Here is a 26,372-nt window from a genome sequence, read left to right as displayed (position 1 = left end):
AGAACACTTTGCACGTGCGGTCAATTCCATTGCCGTATATTCTTAAACTTTTCCTACGGTATGTTCGTTGAAATTTGCACATGTACAGACAAATATATGACAGAATTAATAGTCTATACAAATATAGCATAATTATATTGATGTGGCACTGTAGCGCAATGGTATGCGGTCCCGCTTTGACATCAAAGTCTATGGTTCAATTCCGCGTTAGCCCAACCAAGCCTTTTACTACTCACTGGGACGGTAAATTAGTACTAGAGAAATTTTGAAGTGAACCCACGTTGAATTTAAGAGGAAGTTTTAAAGTATTGGCTATTAAAGTGTAAGAACATAGAAACAGAAGTAAGATCTTGGATCAATCATCATTTCTTCTTCTGGAGATTGATAGATCTCTTGGAGAGGCAAACAGCAAAGTGTCACTATAGCGCAGTGCATGTGTTCTCGGTTGTTGTCGTAACGACCAGAGTTCAATCCCGTTCTGCGGCAGATCGGTGAAGAATCATGTATTATCCGACTTCTGTGAAGTAAACAATGCTCCAGAATTGTACAGAGATCTGTTTTTACTGTGTTAAATATGAGTAGGTTGAAGAAATTCAGGGAAATATTTGTCCATAAAAGGATTAAAAAAACATTCCAGGTAATATCGGTCGAGATCTGTAGATGATAGGCCGTTCGTGTGCTGTTTTTGTTAAGTTCAGAGACGATTGGTACTTTCATTCCAAAAGTCATCCAGTAAGTTATACTTCACTCGCTTCAATTCAGAATCGTCTAAGGTCTAGGAACGTGGGTAGCCTACATAGTGACTTCCGGAGGCTAACCAATACGTCAACTCAATGTTTTTGTCCTTTCAGACAGGTCTGACACCAATATATCGACTCCGAGGGATGAAAGGCTTGGTGAGCACTAGGGCGGATTCGAACCTCCGATTGATCGTGCAAGTAGCGGAACCTCTAGCCAATTGTGCTACATCCGCGCCTTCAGGTAGGAGCGGTATATTGGCAGATCATAAATGGGAAGCATCAACATTACATACCCAAAGGGAGAAAAGCCTCGGTTGGATCAAAGGCGGTTTCGAACCATCGACCGACCGCATAGTCGGAGGATCAAAGGTTTTTAGTATATACCGTTCACAATTTTCACAAATGCCAAATAACATCGGAAATTCTCGAAATAATGCACGGTTTTTTAAAATTAATTTTTTTTTTAATTTTTAAAATTAGGTACTATTTGGCATTACATTGTTTTAATATTAGTGTTGTTTAGAAATGACTAAACAATCAAATAATCGAATAAATACCGTTCGAACGGATGTAGCGCAGTCAGTAGGAGGTTTACAGATCCACTCCCCATATAGAAATAAAAAAAAATTGCGAACCATCAAGAAGCTTTCAACGATTTTGATGCAGTTTTTTTCAGCAAATTCCGACATTGAATACAAATTCGAAGGGAATGGAAACAATTGGAATAATTCGGTTTTCTCATTCTCATAGTTTTCTGTTTCTTTTTATTCGATTTGAATTAGAACATTAGAATTGAATTTGATTAAATTATGAAGAATGTTATAAGGTTTAATGTCGATAAGATAAAGTTACTTCGTAGTTGTACCTGAAGTGAGCCTGAAGTGTTTCACTGATTTATGAGAGACGCTACAAAGCTGTAAATACATAGATAGATTATTACCTCTGTCACATGTTTGTCTGTACATGTAAAAATTTCTGCGAACATAGCGTAGGAAAAAGTTAAGAATATACGGCAATGAAATTGACCGCATGTGCAAAGTGTTTTTTTTAAAATATTTTTATGTTTTTACAACTTTCCTACATTATCTTTTAACACTCTGAATGTCCGGCTAAAGCCGGACTTCAGACTTTCGGCGGTTTTTCGCTCCCCTTCACTGATCAATGAAAGTTGATAGTAGTGGTGTTTTCTGTAAAATCAGATTTGCGTTTTTTCAACAACACTTTACTTCTCTTCTTTATATTATAAATTACGGATTAAAGATTACGGAGTTTTCTTTCCAAATGCGTTAATTCTACATTTGGAGAATATTCTACCATCAGCTACAAACACTCCTTTGATGCCAGAATAATATAGATGCAATTTGAAAGCATTACTCGAAGTATGGGTACTCCTCTTGATTTCCCCCAATAGTTATCACAGAATGATGATTTAACATAAAATGTCGTGAAAAACATCTTCCTACTGATAAAGATAACGTTCCACGTCAGATCACATAAACATCCTGCTGCTATTTAAGCAGCCGTTTTCATGAGCGTTTCCACTTTCTGAGAACGGCACGCTACCAACTTGAGGCGAACGAACAAAGAAATAGATACGTGGAGGAGTCATGAAGGTGAAAAGCAACGCGCCCAGTGGCCACGGCTATGAAACGGCTTTAACTATTTATCTTTTGCGACATGCACTCGAACTTATTGCGCACCATTTCGATTCCGCGGGACTCGTCTCACCCCACGTTATACCTATCTGGCGCCGGCGCGCCAATCCGACGCCGCTGGACCCGTCACACCCCCTTCTATAGGTATCTGGCGTCGGTAGACCCGTCGCACCCCCTCATATAGGTATCTGGCGCCGGTGGACCCGTCACACCCCCTTCTATAGGTATCCTTGATCATCGGCAGCATCACAAGTCACATTGCATAAAACCTCAACGATTGCGAAGTGAAGTAAAACACGTTTGCGCAACCCAAGCGGATTGATACGTCAAAGACTTTTTATTAGGAGATAATGCCCAAAGGGCATATTAATGCTCGGATCTACAGGGCCACTAGTTCTCCAACTGCAGAAACTGGATATCGTATTGTCTGGTAATCTCCAGATTCGATCCTTTCTACTACTCGCTTTCCAGTGACCTCCAGTGGTTCCTGAGAAATGACTGAACGACGAGGTGTGTAGGTGCTCAGCGACTTTTCCTTCTCAAGTCCATGTCTTTCGGGGAAACGGATCCATAGTAATGTTGACATGATCCTAAAACTGAACCACGGTTTGTGCGTTGACGAAGCGCTGTACAAAATTAACGCTCTTCGCTTTTTGAGTCCTCTTTTCGGTTGGTCATCACTTTCATCGTGTTTTTCCATCTACTTCTGTGCCGTTCCAGACGTTCACTTTTTACCAGTTTCCGTCGATACTCTACTCACTCTACATGTTTAGGAGTAGAGAAGTGGCAACACGAAGCAGGTGAAGCGAGTCTTCTGCGGCAGAGTGCTTCCACATTTTTTGCCGCTCCGTGCGTCGCTTCGTTAGCTCTAACTGCAACAAATGATGGTCTCTGTGCTTGTGCTTTTTCACGCTGCATTTGAACCAAACTGCCGAGTCGGAGCCGGTAACAGTTGTCTACTCAGGGACAGTGATAGAATACACCGGTTAGTGAACAGCACGTTTATCTGTAACGTAATGAAGAGGGTATGATTCATTTTCACTTGCACGACAGCGACGCCATGTTGGCAAATTTCCGCTTCATACCAACGCTGCAATAATCTTGGGTAGTTCACCCGAATACGGTCGAATCAGGAAGGAGGAAGCCGAGTGCAGCCGAGCAATTGCGTTCGAGGTAGCACGTTGCGATCGAGGTTTGAAACCTCACTTGCCCCAACCATACCGCAGACAGTTTCAGCGCGCAACCTTGAACGCAGCCGCAAACGCAACTGCACCAGGCTTCAAGGCTTTCCTTGATATTTTAATAATTTTAGTGCGTCCAAAATGTTTTGCCTCACAGCTGTTTTGTCGCCTACCGTTCTCAGTGCAATTGCCATAAGAGTACAGGTATTCGTCTCTTCCTCTAAACGTTTCACGATACAAAATGACACCAATGGCGAGATGATTTAGGTAAAAATCAAACCTTCAAGTGCTTGCGGTAATGTGCATACAAGATCAGATTATCGACTCATTATTGACTATATTTCGATCTTCCATCTTACGAATAGTAAAAAAAAGATTTTAAGTGCTGCAATGTAAAGAAGATTTGTCACATTTTTCCCTTAGTATCCGATAATACCATACTTATTTTCAGCTCATTTGTGTCAAAAACATTGCGAGAGGAAATACTCTTGGACGTCGAGTATCTCTCACACAATCTTGTTAGTTGATAGACCTATCTTACGGTTACTCTATGATGGGTACGGTAAACCGAGTTCGGTTCTTTGAGGAATGCTTGGACTTATACAGTGAGGTCAAAACGACCTGAAGCCTGGTGCAGTTGTATGAGAAACTGTGAAACGCTTGCAAAGGTGGAGCTTTCGTGGCAGGACTTCTACCAGATGCAGTCGGACTGCAAAGATGAGTAAAGCAAAGAATGGTCCCATGTTGGCTCCACCATCCTGAACACAGCAACTTACGCAACCATGCCGAGCTTCCGGTTTGACCCGAGTCCCTTACAAAATACTTGCTGGTGTCGTCAAACTAGCATTATTTTCTACGTCGTCACTAAATTCCTTGAACGATTGAAAAAAAAAACAATTTTGCAGCGTATAAAAGGTGATGTTCTCAAATACGATTCAAAAGGCAAGTATCATCTGATTTTGAATGTTCGAGCCAATGAAATCTCAAGTGAAAACGGAATATTCTATTGGTATACAAGAAAAGTAATGAATTGGCAAGATGTTAGTTTTCCTCACTGATTTTAGTCATTATGGTTAGAACTTGTTCGTGAACATGATACTTTTAAGTCTCGACGTACGTATATCAATTATGATGAGTCATTATTCCACAAATCACCATTTTTACCTGGCGAAATAAAAGTGCATGTTAACGGGAACCTTGTGATGTGAGTTAAAAATATCCTCCACTTCCAACATTTAAGCCTATACAAATGACCATACTTTTACTCATTTCTTTTCAGAAACAGGAATGATGATTCAAAACGATGCTTTAATGCATATGCATGGATTCCGGATCATGGAATTTATCTTCTAAAATAGAGAGATGAATGGACTTATATGTTCTATTATCCGCACTACTTCCCTCAATATTTGTCATAAACACTTCTTCCGCACAATTCTTTTCATGGGTAATAAACTAAATTTTCTCCTGATGTCAAATCAGTAGTGAAATTACAATCTCTGGTGTTACAATTGACTTTCGCGGACCTTTCTAGGTTGCTCGCAAAGTTTCAAAAACCTAATGAAACGCGTATACAATCACCTGCGTTACCTGTGCTCCCGTTCATCAATTTGTTCGAGCGAGCACCAGTAATATTTCCATTTATCCCAATCGCGCACAAGTGTTGCCCAGTGTCATCCTTCTCACGAGAACTCGAAGAGCGTCGTATTTTTCTTTGAAGAACCGTGAAGAGGTCTAACCATCGAGTCGGCGGTTTTCCTGCGGTACGTTTGATGTCGCGTGGTATCCAGTCGCCTACGGCACTGGTACAACGATTGTCGTTGAAACGCATCACGTGTCCGGCTCAGCTAATTTTGCTTTCCTTGGCATATGCGGCAGCGTCTTTCAACCAATCACCCTTTCAATTCCGCCTTCTATGACGCTGATCGGATTTTGCTTCTGCTTGCCAAACACCCACAATTGTGAATTCTCGATGCTCTTGAATGTTCCCCAAGCCGTTCGTTTCCTTTTGCGCAGCTCGTAGGTCGGGTCGTTCATCATGCTGATTTCTCGACCTAGATACACATACCTGGAGCATTCGAATATGTTCGTCCCGTTGAGCATGAGTGGGGCATCAGAAAGCCATCCGTTTCTCATAAACATCGTCTTGTCTAGGTTCAGCTGAAGACCGATCATTTTACATCATCATGTCCAGCCAGCATCCGTTGCGCCTGATTGATGCTTGATGTTGTGAGAACGAAACGAAGATGGTGTAAATGTCGGGCGTCAACTTTCACTTCCATGTCATCCCATTCTAATCCTCGCATCGCGTTCTCGAGAGTGGGACAGAGTATTTTGGGTGAAATTGTGTCACCCTGACGAACCCCTCTCTTCACATCGGTTATGACATCGCTTTAGAATGGGGAAATTTAGGTCGTGAAGTTGCTATACAACTCATGAATTATCTTTATCTATGGAGTGGTTGTCGGGCCTGGCCTTGGTTGTCCAAGGACACCATGACCGTTCCTGTCTCAAATGTATCAAAAGCTTTCTTTAAATCGATGAAAGTGGGACACAGCGGCATCTTGTAGTCCCGCGATACTTCTACGAGTTTTGAAACTGAAGTAGCAAACGAAAAAAAACCCAATTACGCACACAATCAGTCAATAGATATCGGTCGAGCACTGCAACGTTCGGCAGAAATCGCAGAGGGACGAGTTTGCATCAGCCTGTAGATGCTCTAGCGAAGAACGATGGGACAGAACGTTTCGAATACAACGTACCGCTATTCGAAATTTACGAAAACGTTCTGACAACGATCGTTGGTCGCGTGCGTATTTTACAAGTGCTCGTGGAACACGGATACAGCCTCATACGTCGTCTTCAGCTCACGGCGGTTGTGAACCCCAGCCTAAAATTTTGAACACGTGGTGAATTCACAGAATGTTGCTTGTTGACTTGTTCCCATTTGAGGTTATTTGGTCTCGGCTTACTATGTTCCCTCATTATCCGAACCTTCTTTCACCAAACTAACAAGCACTAGAATAAATACTGGACGATTTTGGGAAGATGGAAATGCTTTGATCAACCTTTTTTTGCTCAATTTTTTGCTCCAGGGGACTTTTAAGCTGTAGAGAACTATTCTCTAACTCATAATTTTCTGTGACTTAAAAGCAGCAACAACTAACTCTTAAGGGGAAAAATGAGTTTGATATCATCGTATGTGGGACCTAAGAGTCAGTTAAGACATTATTTGTGGTGATCGCATCGCATAGATGGTTATTACGCTAGAAATAAAGCTGATAGAACTTTTGCTTAGTTCGTGCAACTCGATTCGCGCAGTTGTTCCACCGCGGTCCTACCGCGATCTCGTTACTTTGAATGGACCATACTTTCGCCGGGAACCCCAGTGGCTCAGTAAATATTATTCACTACGTGGTTTTTCTCTGATCAATAATTCTGGATCAATCTCGATCACCGCTTCAAAATTCACTCTGTATAGATCTTTTTTTTCGTATTCGGTACGTCAAATTTGTACATATTTGTGCTGGCAATCAATGAAGTGCATCTAATTTTCTATGAAATTTTCCGATTTTCTTTTAAAGCCTTCTTTGCTGACATATCTCCTACCACTGAATGGAGATTTGAGGAAAACATTTCATCACAAAAATAACAAATCAACATTGTAATGGAAAAGATATAAGTGTTTTTCACCATGTCAAAATGACTATCCTTCCGCTCAAAATTCCTTTTCTCATAGCTATACAGATAGCCGATACGTAGCACCATAAGACATTGCAGCAAATGATGATCCACGCGTTTCCCGAACCGTCTCCAGCTCTACTCTTTGATAGTCGTCAGATGCTCCGTATTTGTACGCAAAACATGATGGCGGCTCCAGGGGAAGTTCCTGATATTCCACATCACGTCGTTCTCCTCGACTTCTTTTCCGCAGTACCGAACCGGTCGGAGGGACCCGAGTTCGAATTGAGTTTCTGTCGCCTCCATGAGCCTCGAATCGATCATGAGAAGCGACTATTTCGCCGAATACAACTGGAGAATGAGATCCAAGGATACGATTTGAACCGGATTCTATTCGATCTGAAATTCAGCGAAATTCGATTGAAATCTCTGTCCGATTTTCAGAAATACTGAAAATCGGACAGAAATTGTCCATATCAATGGAATGGCTCAAGGCGAAGCATCTAATGTAAAAAGCTAAGAATGTCCGCCTCATCGCTACCCTAGCCATAGTAATCTGATGGAGTCTTCATCTTTTCTTTTTTGCACTGCAACGTCATCATCCTTAAGTTGTTGCTGTAAAACTGGAAGCTCATAGGTTGTCCAATTGCAGCTGCTTTATTTTATTTTTGAATTATTTTTTTTTAGTTTTTTTTTAATTTTAATTTAATTTTTTATCGGCGGAACTGTACTGGCTGCTACGCTGTGACCATTCTCAACTAGTGTTGTAATAGGGTCAAAATGACGTTAATGAAACATGGCGTAGTTGTGAAGGTGAATGCGCTGGAAGCGTGGTCGAAGAGCAACCGGTTGCGATTGAGGTGGGACCCCCACTAGTTCTACTCATCGCTGCAATCCAGCTGAAACTAGCGACGGTCCCATTTCGATCCCAACCGCTAGCTCCACCGTGCCACTTCAAGCGCAGCCACTTACGCAAAAGCACCGAGATTAAGATCATTTTGATCCGGCTACATCAGTTCGAGCACAATCCTTGAGCCGGAATTTTGGGACATTGATCCTATTCTGCCTTCCTGCAGTATCTAAATCCACAATTCAATTTCTCATAACTATTTCGTTCCCTTCTATGCCGAAAACCCTGTGCGCCACCTAGGGTATGACGGGACTAAAACGAATCCGGAAGAAAACTGACAAATGCAGTAACACTAGCGTCGTCCGACAAATTTTTTGGAAAAGATCGAAAATAACGACTTCATAACGGGGTGGATGAACAAGAAGCTTATGTACTTTTTCTTATAGAAACGAATGTAATGGAGTAGGTCCCACAACGTATTAACGACCGGAGGCATAACACCATCCTCAGCCATTTTCTCAACTTCTTCATCCATCAAAAAAACGATTCACTGATGCATGATGGTCGCCGACTTTTCTGGAAGGATAAGAAAATCGATTCAATACTGCGGTGAGCCATCACAAGCAGTCACTGTTCAAGCGCTCATAAAGTTTGAAACAATCATGAATTGATGTCGTATTGACTTATCCCAGAAGAACTCATACCTGCAAACCATTTTACCTTTTCCCTTTGTTTCTTTTATATCAAATGTCCGTTTCTCACAATTCCAGGGTCCGCATCCAATATATTTGCTTCTGGGACGATAAGTATGATCAATCTATTCAAACGAAATCGCTGGAGACTTTTTTTCAAAAACTGTTGCGAAAACATTCCAAGTGGAAACGTATTCCCACTGCGTGATCCGTTTGAGCGTGGGCAAAATTTTACTGGAGACCACAGTATGCAACCAGGGGACACTTCCACTAGAACGCGTTTTATCCACATGAAAATGTTAGTGTATACGGGCTAAGAGGACGTCAGAGGTATCAAAATGATATTGAAGCTCACTCATTCAGTCAGTTAGTAGCAACCCCCAAATTATCGTTAAGAAGTTGAGGTTCCCGTACCTTCTTTGATGTTTCCTAGCCGGAATGTCCTGATTGACAACCGGCAACATAGGTCATCGTGGGGTTATACGAACGTATCCTGTTAGCTAGGATATATTGCTTTCCCACAAAACTTAAACCTTTAATAAATGTGCCACATGCCGGAGATCCCGGAGATGCAGCCACTACCACTGGAAATATTCATTTGACCGAGTTTGCGTAAAAAGTACACCAAATTTTACTGAATAGCGTGGTTGAGAAAAAAAAGAGGTGAGAACAGTTTTACTTCCACCGTATTTATCCCCCAAAGAATAAATATATGGGCGGGTGTAGCGCAATCGGTGAAATGTTCCGCTGTGACTTCACGATCGATCGATTGTTTGAAACCGCCCAGGTGTCAACCAAGCCTTTCATCCATTCGGAGTCAATGAATTTGTGGCAGACTTGCCTGGGAGGATAAAACACCTGATTTGATGCAGCTTGGCTACCCTCCATTAATCATTGTAGAGGCTAAACATGCGTTCGTAAACCTCAAACAATTCTGAGTTGAAGCGAACGCGTTCGCATCTCGAGCGAATTAACTCCAGGTAAAGGATAAAGTATGAAGTGTCTGGACCTTAATCAATCCACTTGGTGTGCGCCACCACGTTCACTTCAATTCAGAATTTCAATTTCGTTTGAGGTTAACGAATGTGTGACTGGGCAATAGCGTGACTAGCAGGGACTAGCCGATGTATCAAGTCAGTATTTTTATCCTCCCAGACAGGCTCGGTACCAATGTAACGATGTCGAAGGGATGAAAGGCTTCATTGGCACTAGGGCGGATTCGAACCTCAACGAACCCGTACAAACACAGCAGAACTTCTTACCGACTGCGCTACACCCGCCCCACAGCAGATTCCTTACCTACCCTTTATTCTTTTGAGGATAGATATATTACTATGAACTCAATTTCTGGTGTTTGCTATGTCCAAGTGTAAAAAGATTAGTTAATGAGACCGATCAGTCGACAGTGCAATGAAACTGTCACTGAATAGAGCTCTGCAACTTGTGCTTTTATACGTAAACTTGCCCACTTTCTCATAAGAAACACCTATGAAGGACCTGGATATCCTACTGACATTTTCTAGCGTCCCACCAATTCGAAACAATGATGAAGCACCAATGCTGTCATGATTGTTTTCGATCACAGTTCCAATAATCTATGTGTTTCATGGAGACATTTGAAGAATTCTGTGGATTTAGAAATCTAAAAGTAGTCCAAGACTGAAAACGACTACGCCCCGGGCAAACTGCAAGCAGATATCGGTCTTCTCGAGATCCTCAGCGGGAATCAGTGTAGACAGACAACCTATTGAATTCGTGGATGGATTCTGTTATTTGGGTTGTATGCTGAAAAATAATGACAACAATGACAACTACGAAACGGATTTTCAGCAAAGATGCACCAATCTACGTATTCGTAATTCGCCTTCATCATGATGTGCGGATCGGACACTTGGGCAGCACCGTCGACGATGATGATGAACGTCTTATCTGTTATTTTATTTAAATTGTGTAAATTAGTTTATAGTTGTAGTTATTGGTTTGAGAAGTATAATACAATAAGTACAATGAAGTATGTGGTCTTCTTCGAAGCTTGACCAAGAAAAGAGGACATGCACAGAGAATTGGACTTTTTTGTTGGAAAATTTCCGCATCAACTTCTTAACTACACAAAAATTGAGTTGAGATTAATTGAATTCCTTAATTGAATTCCTATGGAAAGCTCTGAAGGAAAATAATACATCTTTCTGGAGCATGCATAATATAACATATTTGGAATCGGGTCAGTTTTGATGTTTTCAACGCGAATGGAAATCATCTCACTATAATATGAAGAACGGGGCGGGAGTGGAGCGGTCGGTTAGAGGTCCGTTGTAGCCACACGGTCGAGGATTCGAAACCGCCTTAGTGCAAACCAAGCCTTTCATTCCTCCGGGATCGATAAATTGGTACCGGACTTGTTTGGGAGGATAAAAACACCGACTTGATCATCGGCTGGCCCCCCCCCCCCCCCCAAGTCATTGTATAGGCCAGATATACGTTCGTAAACCTCAAACGATTCTGAATTGAAGTGAACGTGGGGGCGCATCCCAAGTGGATTGATACGCTAGTGACTTTTTTTGACTTTATAATATGAACAACCAATTTGTCTATCCGACGCGAACTCCAGCGTACACGCCCACAGACCTACCCGGGACATCTCTGGACTGGATAATAGGACCGAATCGTCCTATAATTGTACATCTCTGATTGCTCCCTAATGTCTCTGATGCTAGGCATATCCCGCATTAGACTGGAGTCCTCTTCCTTACCAAGCTCCCGATATCGTTCTAGGCATACCAGAAGAATGCAGTTGGAAAAAAAAAAGAGCAGAATGACCAGTCTAGCGGGGTTGGCGAACCACCGTTCTTAAGGATTGTTCATTAAAAACCATCCTTTCTTCTATTTATGCCAATGTAATAGAGTTAATTGAGATGCTCAAAATCCCTGAAGTGACCGATGATGAGGAACGAAGCGAAACGAGGGAGAGGAGAAAAATTGCCTTAAACGATGATCGAGGTCCTCCTTCCGTAACGCATAAAATTGGACAAAATTGGCTTTCGGGGTTAGTTGACAGTGCTGCTCACAAATATGCATAGCATGATTGTCAAATTTCATACGTTATGAAAGGATATCCATACTTTCTTCTGGATTTATCTTTTCTTATTATGTGAACGACATTTTGCTGAAACTTTGTTAGTGTTATTTCGACAACTTCGTCTTAATCAAAGGCCAAAAAAATCTCTGATGCTCTGAGATGAGGTCTCTGATGCTAGGCATATCCCGTTAGACTGGTCCTCTCTCCTTACCAAGCCTCGATATCGTTCTAGGTCACATCACGCAAGAAGCCAAAAAAAAAAAACAGAATGACCAGTCTAGCGGGATTGGCGAACCACCGTTTTTAAGGATTGTTCACTTAAAACCGTCCTTTCTTCATTTTGCCAATGTACATAGAGTTTATTGGATGCTAGAGAAACTTGACTGCAGAGGTATTCGAGAGTGCTTACTGTGCATACCGAATGCACTGTCGATAATACCGTTATTGATCCGTTTTTTTTTTCTTCTGTATAAGGGATAAAGGAGAAAGCGCAGTTAATAATGACGGCGACGTGCCCACGCGTTCGCCTTCGTTCCACAATCATTTGAGGTTTATGAACGCGTGTGCGGTCTCACAGTGGACGTCTCACGATTGTAGGAGCAAGCAGATGTGTCAAGTCAGTCTTTGTTTTGCCTTCCCGAACAAGTATGGTATATTATCGCATGCGGAAAGTTTCTACCGCTAGAACGGGTGTAGAACAGTTGGTAAGAAGTATGGCCATGGTAGCACGGAGCATAGATCAGGCATTTGTCTCGTTTTCAGACAAATTGGTGCCAGACCGCCATAGTGCTCACTAAGCGTTTCGTCCTTTCGGAGTCGATAAATTGGTGCCAGGCTTGTCCTGGAGGATAAAAGCACTCATTTGATGGATGGACCATCCTTTTTTAGTCCTTCTATAGGTCAGAGACGCGTTCATAAACCTCAAACGAATCCGAATTGAAGTGGTTGGTGCATTGCACGATAGACGCATGCTAACAACTTTATTGTTTTATCGTTTTTGAATAATGTTGTCATAGGCCGAAGGAGACGTCAGTTCGCGCTGGAACATCTATACACGATCTCAGTGTTGTGAGGAAACCGAGTGTTGGAAGTTCCAATGCTTAAAGACAGCCTATCGCGAAATTGATGTGCTGTGGAAGCCTCCCAGAAAACATAACGTTCGGAGTGTAGATTACGGAAACTAGCGTGGCCTCGCTCATTTTTCCGTAATTGTTGCAAAAAAAAACAAAACGGTATCGTTTTAGTTCCTACAAAGAAAGTTAGAGGGTAGCCTCTTGCACACGCTCCTCTGCGACCTATTCATCTTTTTAGTTGAATAAGCTGGTAAGGAGACTTCATTGATCTTTGACCGCTTGCTCATGGACGCGGCGCGTTCTTTCGTGCCTCGTAGGAACAAATGCACAAATTCCCACGCTGTTTTCAGGGAAAAATGGGAAAATTGAATCTGGCCATGCCCATATTCGAAATCTACACCCAGAACTCTAGGTTTTCCATTAGGTTTCCCCACTGCACCAGTTTATATATAAGTCGAAGCTTTAACGCCGTGATTTCGTGATATGCTTCTTTTAAACCAGTTTCAGATTATTATTTCATTAAAATCAAGCAGATTATTGTAAAATTTCCCATTGTAGAAAAAGAATGGCGCACACTCTAGACAAAGATGTTTATTCAAAGTATTACAATGTAACATACAAAGAGAATAAACTCAGACAAAATAGAACGAGGTATGTATTTACAATGGAACGGGTCACGTGACATGAGAAGTGAAAATTTGCGCTCATCAAAATAAACTTCTTCCTGATAAAACAGAAGAAAACGATGATGAAAGAAAAAAATCATGTGCCCCAGTAAATGTATGTGTAAGGAAATGAAACTGGAAGGAAATGATGAACAACTATATCGACGTCGACAACCATGCAACGAATTAACATTATAGAATAGAGGATGTCGATCCTATTTAGGTGACTCTGTACGTGTGTGTGTGTGTTTTTTCGAATTCAAATACTGGTCCATTACTTATACCACAAAAAGAAATGCTCATGGCAGATATTTGCAAGCGGCGAACAGAAGGAAAATCACAACGGCAATTAGAATAACGTAGCCGATGAATTTTGTGTTGTCCGGTCGTATATGATCATGTGGACGGGGAGCGGGCCAGATCACCACTGAAAAGGATACATTAACGAATTTAGGCAGCATATCACGAGCCAACCTCACCTCCCTCTACCTCTTCTGTCTGATTGACTATACTAGTATACAGTATGAAGAAAGGTTTTTTTTTTCAAAAGGAGCATGCCCGAATCTGACGTGATGAGGGAATCCGCGGCGAAATCTATAGTTAGGGTTGTAGATGGCGAGTTCAGGGGTGATTTCGCTCACCCTTCCTTGATCGTCGTAAAAAACGGCGTGGAAGGCAATGTTTTTTTTAGGACGATTTCAGTTGCAACGCACCACCGTTGGGTCAGTGCCGCATCTAAGTGCGATCGGTCGAAGATCAGTTATGTCTTCTCGCCAGCCTATTCAAGCAAAACCAAAACAATGAAAAGGCTGCTAAGAGGATCGAAAACCGTGCATGGAGAGGCGTTCTAACGTCCCTCGTAGGAACTAAAGTGGTTCCCACGCCGTTTTTTACCATCATCGGGGAGAGGTGAGCGGAACCACCACTGATCCCGCAATCTGCAACCACATCTCTAGCTGTTCCCGCGGGTTCCCTCACCGCGTCAGATTCGTAGTGCGTGTGCTGCCTTTAAAGGCAGCGTGTTAGGAAACATTGGGAATTCTGAACGAGTACCCAGGGGTGAATGTGTGGTTCATTAATATGCAAAGGAATACACTCATTTCCATTTCTTCACCGTCAGAATTTAAAAAAGAAGCATTGCGTGTGGTTGCATTGCGTGTAGTTCCTTTTCCGCAACAATGCAACTTTTTACGGGTGATAGAATGCCAAAAATTGGCAACGTATCTGCGATTGTGCAGGTGCAGTAGCTCCTGCGGCTTATTTGAGTTATATTGATTGGATTGCGGTGTTTGGACGACGAGGGGGTTCGCTGCGTTTCATCGCGTAATAAGTTGCATCGTAGGAGAAACGGGATCACACACCTCTTCCACATGTGTCCTCACCTGGTTGTTGTTGTGCAAATTGACCACAGTGCTCACATCGTTTTCCAGTGTGGTCCATGGATTTCTCTGGAAAATTCGAAAATCAATAGGAAGTACGGGTGTTCTTCTTTTCTAGACCTACTTCGTACCGAACAAATGACAAGTGCTATGAATAAACAACTTGACGCATCATGATTGGTGGAGTTATTTGTTACAACAATATTTCTCATCCGTGGAATATGTGATGTTTTCTGTACGTTGATAGATGTCGTTAGTACAGGCACAGATACATTTACGACTAGTTTATGTAAGAAATTTGAAAGAATGTTACAAAAGTTACAGTTAAGTTTACAAAGCTCTTTTTTTGCGCAAAATTTTGGGTTCTCTGCAAAAATTTTGTTGGAAAATCCCGGGTTGTTTTTTTTTAGTGCAGAATGATCTCTATAGCATATGGAAGAGAAGAGGGTAAGGGGTTCCAGGATTGGTTTGCGATAACAGTACCGGTGAAAATTTAATGGAACAGCAATAATATCTCATTTAAAAAATATCAGTGATAGAATTTTATCCCTTTCATGATTGCTTGCTTCTCATTTGTTGTCATCGAAGTATTTTTATTTTTACTTAGTTCTTTTTTTTACTTATTCTCTATTTTTTTGAAAATTTTTACGCTTTTGACTTTTTTTGAAAATCACTTCTCGGCTTTTTGACTAAGATCAAGGTTTGGCTTATTTACTATTAAATATATGAAAATTACAGCTGCCAAAGTCCCAGCATGAGGAATGCACCCAAACAAAGAAAAAACGAAAAAAAAAAGAGACGAAAAAAAATCAAAACAGTTGACCTGAGCTGTGGAGCGAAAAAAACCCTGACATTCCTTACTATCTAGTTACAGTTGTAGTAAAAAAAGAAAAAGTCAAAGAAAAATATCGTGGAATAATTCCTTACTGTGTTGAATCATGCTTTTCTTCTTAGCGATACTGTTTGTTGGATCCATGTAAGGCGGTGGAGTGTTTGGGTCGACGTCGACGGCTGTATACTCGGTAGGCATCGTTTGTCTTCAGTCTGAAATCATCACCTGTGCATTCTTTTCGAGAGTTTTTTTCTCGAAAAAATTCTGTAGCCGACAAAAAATCCACGAATAATACGAGAAATTTTCTCGGCTCGACTCAACGTCAAAGAGATTTGCTAGCAGCGAATGCGATACGAGAAGAACCGAGAACCAACAGTGAAACACAAATGAAAGGATCAAATTTCACGTGCTTGGGGATACATATAATACTAGTGAGAAAAAAAACAAAACAAAACAAAGAAAAAATAAAATTTGATGGAAAGTCAGAGATCTATGTACGAAAAGACGACGAAGGGAAAGTGATTACTTATGTTCGTAGACTGTAATTATAAATAATATAGATAAGAACACTTCAAATATTTATTGATAGGTGAGGGAAAGCAATAAATTCGGACGTTGTCAACAAGTTCAAGAGTTCACCAGTTGTGCAGATGCGGATTCACTTCGTACAGTAAGCGAAGAGTAGAAAATTCTTTCTATAATAAATTTAATTTCAGGAATTTAGTGTTTGATTAATCAGTAACTTGATAATTTTTTTAAAATTTATTAATAACTAACTGATTAATTGATTCAGGAAGGTATACACGGATGTTTGTCAACAAGTTCAAGATTTCACAAGTTGTGCAGAAGTGGATTCAATTCGTACAGTAAGCGAGTAGAAAATTCTTTTTATAGCAAATTTAATTTTAGGAACCTAAGATCTGAGCACTTTATTAGTGATTATTTTTGTTTTATTAATAATTAATTGATTAATTGATTTAAGAATATGTATACGACTATTTATTTAGTTTCGGAAATTCTATTTATTTACTAATGTCCATGTTCGACTTTACTAGAATCTTGCCCTAACCTATTTATTTATTTATTTAATATTTCGTAATTCAGTTCTTGCCATCATTATGTTTATTATTTACTTTTTGTGACTATTTTATTTTATTATTTTTCGTGTACTCACTTTTATTCACTTATATTTATGCGACTATTGCGACTTATTTGTTTTCGGAAAGTTCATCAAAATCTTATAAATTCCTTTCGAAAAATCAATTAATTATTTTCATTTAATTGCTTCGACCACGCCCACCTCTCACAAAACCTCCTTTTTTTTAATATTCCCGCCACGTCTGAGGAAAATCCTGCCTACATTTATACGTACATCCCTACCTGTGAGATGAATTGTTTACCAATGGCAAACCTATTAGATCTCTCTAGGGCAGTGGCTAAAAGCGCCAATAACAATAAACAGGAAACAGAGAAGTCCAGGAAAAAAGAATACAATCCACAAATTTCTTTTGATCTTTTTTTCTTCGCTTTATGAAAAAATCCTCCGCTCACAAACGGGACATTTCGCTATTTTTCATTGCTTCGCTTACGTGAAAAAAGTGCTTCTAAAAAAATCCGACATCATTTGTAATTAAAAAAATAATCAATAAATGAATAAATCAACAAACGTAAAATAATAGATAATAAATAAAAAACGAAAAAAAATAAAAAGATGAATAAATACGAAGAAAACGAAAAATTTAAGGAGAATGATAGTTGTGCGGCAAAATTCCCTGATCGCCAAGCCGTGAGCGAATCGCGCACTGTAGCGATATATGTACGGTGAGTTCGCAAGACTCCATCGTTTTAATTCTGCTGTCATTCCACTCATATATATTGCCATTTGTCTATTCGCTCAATTTTGAAATTATAACGTCTAATCTGTTCGTTTTAAATAAATTGAAACACAATTTACTGGCCAAATTTACCGTCGTTGCGCTCAAATATAGATTTGAAAAGAGAACGTGGGAAATCGATTAATATATTTCTTTCAAGGAATCTGCAAATAATTCCGGAGTCTCGGAACTATTTTTTTCCTACGATCAATTTGAGAAATAGCGGAAAAAAAGGCAAAAAGGAAAAAAAGTAGAAAAAATTGAAAAAAAAACCTGGAAAAGTAAGAGTCAAGTAGGATTTACAGCTGTATTTTTTAAGAGACGTTTAGAGTACTTTTTGCTATCCGTAGTCCTCAGCAAAAAAACATTAGAAAGAGGAGAAAAAACTTGAAATCCTAGAAAAAATAAATGGATCATAGCATTACAGAAAAGAAAGTTGTATGAACAAGAAGGCGACGAATAGAGAATTACGGTGGAAAAATTCTTGAAGAAGAAAAGTTGCGTCGAATTTCTCTTTATAAAAGAATTAAAAAGCTTCTAAGGGGTCAATTAATACTATTAGTACAAAATATTAACATATTATTTTATCATTTAATTTTGGCTAATAGAAAGAAGAAAGAGAAAGTGGGAAATGGGTATAGGAAGATAATGCTTTGAAAAATATAAGAAATGCACTTGGAAAAAAACCCAAAAAGCAAAAAAAAACCATTCAAAATTGAATGAATTACCAGGATGAGAAAATGCACAATAACGTCCAGAGAGAAGAGGAAATTGAAATTTTTGCTGAAACTGTGAGAAAAGAAAACTTGAAGACTTCGGTAATCGCTATTACTCCTCCACCTCTCCTCGCTGAGACCTATTTTGGGTGGTGATGGGTGGATGGCCCACCTACGGTCATACAGTTTCCCAAAATTCATAAGCTAATTCATCGATGGTCGAGTTTTTTTACAAAAATTTGATTTGAGTCCTACAATCAGATTTTCTCCAATATTTTCATTATTTTCATGAAATTCTACGCCAAATGACTTTACTTCCGTGAAATTTGCGTAAATAAGGAAATCTTGTAGTGTTGATGGGATGAGAGCCATAAAAAAGGAAGAAAAGTCTGACCTCGAAGAGAAAATCCATTAAGAACATTTAGAAAATACGATGAAAAGAGTTTCATTAAAAAATAACGTGAAAAAAAATAAAATTTCGCGGTTTCCGGAATTGCTGTTGTTGACCAACACCTTCCCCGAAAATCGCACTGCCTCTTGTCGAAATAGAAATCGAAAAAGTGGAAATTCAAAAAATTTTAAATTCAAATGATAGGGGCTGTACGAATTCTCGATAACGCCTACAACGATTGTATCGCTTCTTTTTTCTTCTTCTTCAGAAAAAAATCGAAATAGAAAAGGAATTTCTCCCTATCAGTTGCTGGATTGAATCGAATGCAGTGAACCTGTAGAAGAATTTTAACGATTGAAAAAATTTCAGACCTATCGAAATGAGTCCGTTGGATTGTAGAGATGAGGTGAAATAGGAAAAAAGGAAGAAAAGGGAGAAAACCACGAGAAAACATGAGAAATCACGCAATCATGTAGAGTAGATACCACTACCAATAGTCATATTTGACACGGTTAGGAACAAATATTTGGTTAGGATTGGGTTTTTGTTGTTGCGCGGACGAGGTTAGGCTGTCCGACGAAAAACAGAAAAAAATATCTGTACGCTAGCTGATAAACTATCCGCTCGTGACGTATTCGTCCCCTCCGTCCGAACGCCGCCGCCCATCCGTCCGTCCGTGCTGTCCGTTCCGTCCATCCGTCCCGTCCATCACTGATGTTGGAAGTAATCGCACTAAATCTGACCGGTCAAACCCCAACGTACGACGTGCTTCTTTAATGCTATGCGATACGGTTATCAGTTTATGAAAAACTTGTAAGTTGAAGGTTAAAAGGACATATGTCAATCATATCGGTGCCAGTTGCCGATTTTCTTATGAATAATAGGAGAGAATGTTTCTTGAAGCAATTAAATGAGAAGAAAAATTTGTGCGAGATTCGAATCTTCCAGAGTACATAACGTTTATTTCCACAAATTCTTTTTCATTATGGAATTTTTACTATGGAAATAGAGATTAAAATCAAGTTAAAATAAATTTAATAGAATAAATTTTATGGAAAATCTATAGGAAAATTTAGACCTAAATCAGTTTCATTTCTCCAAGCAGTGTACATTTGAGAACTTAACGTTTCGGAACAGTTTTTTTTCTCGGATATTATCTACGAATTTTCTCTCAATCGATATTTTCTGGAATGTATTTTCTGGGGTTTTTAAACTATTTTTTGGCAAATATTTTCCTGGAATTTCTCAACATATTCATATTTGACGCCATAAAAGCAGTGCAGGCGTAACCCATGCGAATTTATCAAACTATCAACTACTACTCTTACTTAACATAACTTAACGATCGAATGATTCCGGCGAGAAATGATCCTCACCAACTATAGCTCCTTCAAATAACATTAGGATCTTAATCTACGTCTAAATATTCGCGGGTGCATTCCCGTAAGGATTCCAATCCAAGAAGTGCACCTTAGACACCTCTATGTACTTACGCGCAAATTTTTTGTCAAGCATACAACGAGGATCGTCGTGGTAACGATCCAGGTTTTTCGAGAAGAGTAAAGAACGAAACGAGGACCAGTTCTCGCGACGTCGAAAAAAAAACTTCAATTCGTTGAAAAATGCAGTAGGCATCATCGTTCCTTCATGAACATGCTTACGTTTTCCATTAAAAAAAACCAAAAAAAATGTGCAGAAATTGCGAGAATGGGGGAGTTTACATCATTTAAAAAAAATTTAAAAATGTAAATAATTACAAATAAAATGTAACCAGAAACAAAGATCAATGATTAACTCGAACCAAAGGCTAGAATTGACTAATTTCTTCAATGTCTTCATTTTAACTTTTCAAATTAAAAGTTTGAACATTTCTTCTAAAAGGGCCTTTTTTGCAATAATAAAAAAGATTTAAAAAAAACCAAAAAAGAAAGAAAAGCGCAAGAAAAACTAAAGGAATACAGAAATGAAAGATCCTAAACACAGCTGAGCGTGCCTCATTCTAGCGTACTATCCACTTCTGAAGGTGCTAGTAGAACGTTTGCAGGGAGATGAACGCGGAACAAAGCGATTCCTTTGTTCTCGCGATCAACATATTTGCTCTGGCAAGATGCCAAGTGCGATTTTTCAGTGTAAACAAATTGAACTCGCTGAATTTGTCACGTGATTGCCAGACGATGTTGCCAGACACAATGAAGCATCATATATTCTGCAAAATTTTCAAGATAGCTTCATTGAAGAAGAAGAAGAAGAACTTATTGATCCGCCAGAAAAACATGATCTAGGGCGTAGAAATACTAACATGAATAAAGTGAACGTAGGAGTCGGGAGTACGGTAGAACGAGATTCCACAAAGGCAGGGACTGCGAACAACCTTTTGCGCCTAATTTGACATGCACCTGGTTGACGTGTAATATGTCTACGGTATGGTCGTGATGTGATTTTTTGCACTGGATTCGCATCAAAGGGACAAAACGAGGACGAACTTCGAACAATCATCGGATCGATCAAGGACGTGTTGATCAGGCAGTGTAACATCTTTTGTAATCGGAATGTTTTATCATATGTAGAGACATTTCAAGGACGGGTGTAGTGCATTTTGGTAGGTGGTTCGGCTGCGAACATGGACCGATCAATGGTTCGAAATCGCTCTGGGGCCAACCAAGCCTCTTATTCCATCGGGATCAATAATCGTCAATGTCGTCTGGGTCCCCCATGGATAGATAAATTGGCATCAGATTTGTCTGGGATGATAAAAACACTGACTTGATACGGGTAGTCGTCGTCATTGCGCAGGCTATAGACACACGTTTCCAAGCTCCAAATGATTCTGAGGTGAAGTCGCACGCTTTGGTAGGTCCCAAGCAGATTGATTAAGAGAGGGAGTGGATTTAACGATGACTCACTGACGTCGATGACTTTCCGAACGGAAATCCCAATCGTTCTCGAAACGAACAAAAGGATAAGAAAAAGAACTTACTATCTACAAATTCTCTCCCGATCGATAATCTCTGGAATGTATTTTCTGGAACTTTTGTGTTTTCTTTTTACAAATATTTCCTTGGAAATTCCCAACATATTTATATTTGACGCCATAAAAGACAGAGCAGGCGCAATTCAAGCGGATCGGTCAACGCTACACACTTTAACCTTCATACTCCATGGAATCCTTCCGGATCTTTCCATGATCTTACGGTAAGTCCAAAAACTACTACTACTCTTACTGGATACACTCGTCGTACACATCCGTGCTGAGTTTTTTGCGATATTTAAAAGGTAATTTTTTCAAGAATTCATTTTTCTGCCATTCTTCTGATGTCTAGAGATGAGCACATGTTTTTCTTGTCCCATGGAGAGTTAAAGAGGTAAAAAGTGTTCCTATCGTACAGCGCAGTCTGTTTAACATAAGAAAACATTATTTCAATCGTAGGCTTCGTAATCCTTGCGTCAGAAGGTTCGAGAACGGATTCCTACCTGGACCTTTCCTACTTTTTCCACTCAGTAATGTTTACACCGAAAAATCACTGATTCATTGCATTTTAAACGTCGTAAACGAAATGAAACATTGTTCTGGGTCACTTTTCTTCCATTTTTTGTTATTTTTTAAGGGTGCACTGGAAAAACGTGAGAAATTTTATTTCTAGAAAGAGAAAAGAAGATTTGAAAAGGCAAGCCTGTACAAGCCTGTACATCCAAAACAAAGAAAAAACGAACTCGATCAAGCAATTCAAGATCTATGTGGAAATTCCTAGCCAGAGAAAATTAGTTAGAGGAAATCTTTTTTTTTGGAAGAGGGCGCGGGGGGGAGGGGTTGGGGAGAGAAAGGAAGAAAAATATTTGGTCCTGGTGAGATCTACGAGCTACAATTGTTCCTGTGTGTACACTATAACAGTTGAATTTAAAATCAGAGCCTAGCGAATGTCTTTTCTTTTGAAAGCTTTAAAAGATACCATAAATAAGATAAATGTAAATAAATATAAGTAATAATTTGTAAATTACACGGAAAACTGTATAGTTCCATGGGAAATTTCCCCCACCAGGATATTCCTGCCGCCAACTGACTTGTTTTCGCATGTGGCTAATGGTTTGCAGGGCTGTTGTTGGGAAATTCCTGTGGTGCATTAAATAAACAAATGGCATAAATAATGTAAACAGCATAAATATGGACTTATTCCTTCTGATGGAGTCATTCATCCATGTCAATATAAGAAGGAGGTAAGAAAAAAAAGATGAAAGATAGGAAAAAAATACTTTCAAGCAGATTTTAATTCTAAGAAGTGTCGGCACATCTATCTTTCCCAAGAAATTATTTTGGTTCTAAGAGGTATTGGGAAAATATTTGTGTAAATACCAAGAATAGAAAAAAATCGCAGCGCATCGATTTCAACATTTCCTGTGTAATAACACTATTTTCACCGTTTAATAGAAGATTCAAAAACAATTTCTGCAATAATGCGTGGAGTAAGGAAGTGTTGTGCAATTACACCAAAAACATCATTGTTGGTTGGTTTTCTTTCCAAAAGTTTTCTTTGTTTTATTCATAGTAGGATTTGAGGCAAAATTAGTAGGAAAAAAGAAAACAAAAAACTAGAAATTTTTCTCTAGATAGCTTTGTAATGAAGCGGAAAAAGGAACTAAATTTCTATAGAAAAAAAGGAGTTTTTTTTTCTATTATATTTTGTGAGATGGCGAAAAGTGAAGGAAGGAGGAAAATAGGAGTTTTTTTTTAGGATCTCACGATCAGTAGAGGGATGGTCGCAAACAGACGTAAACGGATCAGATAACTAACTTAGAAGTCTGCATTCCTCGCTTCTATTGGTTTTTCCATGGATGAAAAAAGATTTCCCGAATTCACGCAGAGAAAATGAGTTTACGTAAGAATAGGTTTGGTCTAGAGACGTGGAAGAAAATAACGCAACAATAATTTCCTGTAAGCGATAAAATTCAAGACGGTTGTTCTCGATGTTTTTTTTTTCTTTAGGGAATAAAACGGGTTGTTGGGAACAGAGGGGATGGAAAGAAAAGAAAGAGAAAAAAAAGGAAACAATGAAAATGAACGTAAGGGCAGCAGGTGAAATGCTGTGAAGCGCTGTAGAAAATCAAAGCAATTATCGAGATGTGATGAGAAACGGGTTATGCGAAGGCCGTGCCTGTGTGTCGTGTGACTGACTGGCGGCGGTGGTGGTGGTGGTGGCAGTGGAAGCGAACAACAACAGCAATCATTTTTATTCGACAGCAAACGAATGTCGATATTATTGTGAAGGAATGGGGAAGAGCGGAGGAAGTGAGGATCGAATGAGTGAGAAGGATGAAATGGGAACAGCTACTGAACTGACAGAAAAATAATCCCAAACTGAATCCGGACTAACCCCGCCTCTGATGTCGATATTTGTTGTCGTTGTGGGAGAAAATCGGTTTAAAAATAAGGTGACTACTATTCAATACTATTTGCTTGATTTATTTGATTATTTTGATGTAAGTGTACATCTCAATGGGACCCAACCGCTTGGCGGGAATTTTGAGTATGATTCATGCAAACTCGGTGTAATAGTGCTTCGTTGCAGGACCTAATCGTTCGATGAAAATTTTGAGTTTAGTTCACGGAAATTCTCATAATGGTACTTCGCGATTGGACCTGACCGTCTGATAAAAATTTTGAGCCTGGTTCACGGAAATTCCATTTAATGGTACTTCAAAATGGGACCTAACAGTTCGATGAAAATTTTGAGTTTGGTTCCTGGAAATATGGTGCCATATTTCGTTGCGGTTTAGTTCGTTGCGGGACCTAACCGCTTGGTGCTCAAAACGTTCCAGTTATAAAACGAGTGGATATCTATATCCGCTGACGGATACATTTATCCGCGTGCAAACTACTACTGGACAACAGTATATCCAATCCAGACCCATTATTTATCCGCTGTCTTTATCCAGACGGATAAATGACATTGGATAATGACAATTCAGGAATTCAGAAGGAGAACATGGTGAAATCACTGGGGTTAGTTTTGCGGGTAGTCCTCACGTACGGGGCAGACTGCAGAGTGCGGAACGTTTTCGGTGTAGGGTCCCATCGTGCCCTCTAATCATCCTGAATAATGACATGACGATACAGGGAATGTACGCGATTGCTTCAGTTGTCAATACATATTATCGGCTCCATTAACTCGATCTAATTCCCCCAAACGTCCTTTAAGAACCGCGACGTGTTTGGCTGCTGGCCAACCACGATACAACGCGATACAATCGCGCTGGTACGTTTGCATCGCAAAAATACCAGTTGCGATTATCGCGATACGTGCGTGATACGTCAGTAGTGCCCTTATGTGTTTTTTCCCCGTTGGCATTCGGCTGCTACGAAAGTGGAGAAGACGATAAGGAGGAAGAAAAAATGACTGATCGAAATTTCCAGCTAATTAAGTCAGAAACTACTTAAAGAACTAATTACTGGTAATTAAAAACTGCAGTAAAAGTAAGAAATCAAATAAAGTCAAGTAATTTGCTAAGTGAATTTAGCAAAGTAATTACCCGGACTGGAATCGGACACGAAGCTGATTCCTGCTCATTATATTCTTTTTCCAGCATTTTCACTATGTATTTATTATTTTATTTACTTTTATTTACTATCTACTGTTTGCTGGTTTCGTATTTGTCCTTGTTGCATCCTTTTTGGAGCACAATTGAGCGTAATAAATAAATAAATAAATAAATAAATGAGTAATAATACATAGCAAGTAATAAACAAGTAATAAATGATTAGTAAGTATTATAATAATAAATGATAAATAAATAATAGAAGTAATGAGTAATAATAGTAAACAGTAATAATATAAAAATAATAAATAATATATAACAAAATAAATAATAGTATAGTAGTAAAAGTATAAAAAATAATAATTAATAGATAAATAAATAAATAACTTCAAAGAAGTGTACTAGAAGTAATTAATGGTGTACGAAACGTTGGTCATCGATGGCATGGATTCGTGCGTTTTCGGGAACAACACAACATTTTGGGGAAAAAAATAAAAGAAATCCGTGACAAGCACCTGTGCCTGAAGATCACATTCGGCGAATTAGGGGGAAAGAATTCTTCGTGGGGAAAAAAGATCGTTGCGTGATGTCTTGGACAATTCGCCATGATGTTGAAATTAAAAAAAATGTGTGGAAGTCAGACAGAATTTTTCCGTTAGATTTTTTCAGCTCCATGAAATTTCACTAGAAAGACAAACATTTATTATGGTATGAAGTTGATAGGTATTGATTTTTGTGGAAGAATTTGTCGAAATAACTGCGAAAGATCAATTATCTTGATGGTTTTTTTCTTCAGAAGGTTATAGTTGTTGAACATTATTATTAGGTTTTTTAAAATGTTTTAAATGTTTTTAGTCAAGGTTATTAGTGTTCCACAAAATAAAACAAAAAAGGAAAGAAAAAAACAGAAAAACAACAGGATTCTGATAAGAAAAAAATCTAATAAGAAAATGCCGCCATCTATTGTTTTCATTCGAATCATTAATTGTTCGCATTCAATTAAGAAGTTATTTTATGAACCTAAGCACTGAAAACAGTT

General features: G+C 39.3%; 5 protein-coding genes across 8 annotated transcripts; 1 reads left to right on the top strand and 4 right to left on the bottom strand.

Annotated features, from left to right (window-relative positions):
* Positions 1–2,774: 2,774 nt before the first annotated feature.
* Positions 2,775–3,095, bottom strand: RB195_011753 (uncharacterized protein; the record flags this gene model as incomplete). Of its 2 annotated transcripts, none has more annotated exons than XM_064193304.1 (1): positions 2,775–3,095. In XM_064193304.1, one exon carries the CDS (start codon positions 3,093–3,095, stop codon positions 2,775–2,777), a length of 321 nt encoding a protein of 106 aa, XP_064050886.1. The 2 variants fall into 2 exon arrangements, with proteins under 2 accessions (XP_064050886.1, XP_064050887.1); XM_064193303.1 differs by having other exon boundaries at positions 2,775–2,981.
* Positions 3,096–3,276: 181 nt separating this feature from the next.
* RB195_011752 (uncharacterized protein) lies at positions 3,277–4,934 on the top strand (the record flags this gene model as incomplete). Of its 2 annotated transcripts, XM_064193302.1 has the most annotated exons (8): positions 3,277–3,340; positions 3,449–3,500; positions 3,708–3,780; positions 3,844–3,968; positions 4,028–4,094; positions 4,482–4,616; positions 4,683–4,780; positions 4,856–4,934. In XM_064193302.1, 8 exons carry the CDS (start codon positions 3,277–3,279, stop codon positions 4,932–4,934), a joined length of 693 nt encoding a protein of 230 aa, XP_064050884.1. The 2 variants fall into 2 exon arrangements, with proteins under 2 accessions (XP_064050884.1, XP_064050885.1); XM_064193301.1 differs by lacking the exon at positions 3,449–3,500 and having other exon boundaries at positions 3,277–3,380.
* A 542-nt stretch (positions 4,935–5,476) lies between these two features.
* RB195_011751 (uncharacterized protein) lies at positions 5,477–5,882 on the bottom strand (the record flags this gene model as incomplete). The annotated part of the gene is made up of 2 exons (XM_064193300.1): positions 5,477–5,644; positions 5,757–5,882. The coding sequence occupies 2 exons, from the start codon at positions 5,880–5,882 to the stop codon at positions 5,477–5,479; spliced, it is 294 nt and encodes a 97-aa protein (XP_064050883.1).
* Positions 5,883–7,315: 1,433 nt separating this feature from the next.
* On the bottom strand, positions 7,316–8,642 carry RB195_011750 (uncharacterized protein; the record flags this gene model as incomplete). 2 transcript variants are annotated; one of them, XM_064193299.1, is made up of 2 exons in its annotated part: positions 7,316–7,656; positions 8,609–8,642. In XM_064193299.1, 2 exons carry the CDS (start codon positions 8,640–8,642, stop codon positions 7,316–7,318), a joined length of 375 nt encoding a protein of 124 aa, XP_064050881.1. The 2 variants fall into 2 exon arrangements, with proteins under 2 accessions (XP_064050881.1, XP_064050882.1); XM_064193298.1 differs by lacking the exon at positions 8,609–8,642 and adding an exon at positions 8,230–8,254.
* A 5,270-nt stretch (positions 8,643–13,912) lies between these two features.
* On the bottom strand, positions 13,913–16,022 carry RB195_011749 (uncharacterized protein; the record flags this gene model as incomplete). Its single annotated transcript, XM_064193297.1, has 3 exons — positions 13,913–14,040; positions 14,975–15,061; positions 15,920–16,022. 3 exons carry the CDS (start codon positions 16,020–16,022, stop codon positions 13,913–13,915), a joined length of 318 nt encoding a protein of 105 aa, XP_064050880.1.
* Positions 16,023–26,372: the final 10,350 nt, after the last annotated feature.

Source organism: Necator americanus, chromosome III (genome assembly GCF_031761385.1).
Source record: "Necator americanus strain Aroian chromosome III, whole genome shotgun sequence".
Taxonomy (NCBI): domain Eukaryota; kingdom Metazoa; phylum Nematoda; class Chromadorea; order Rhabditida; family Ancylostomatidae; genus Necator; species Necator americanus.
Note: the sequence above shows the minus strand (reverse complement) of the source record. Positions and strands in the feature narration are given on the sequence as shown.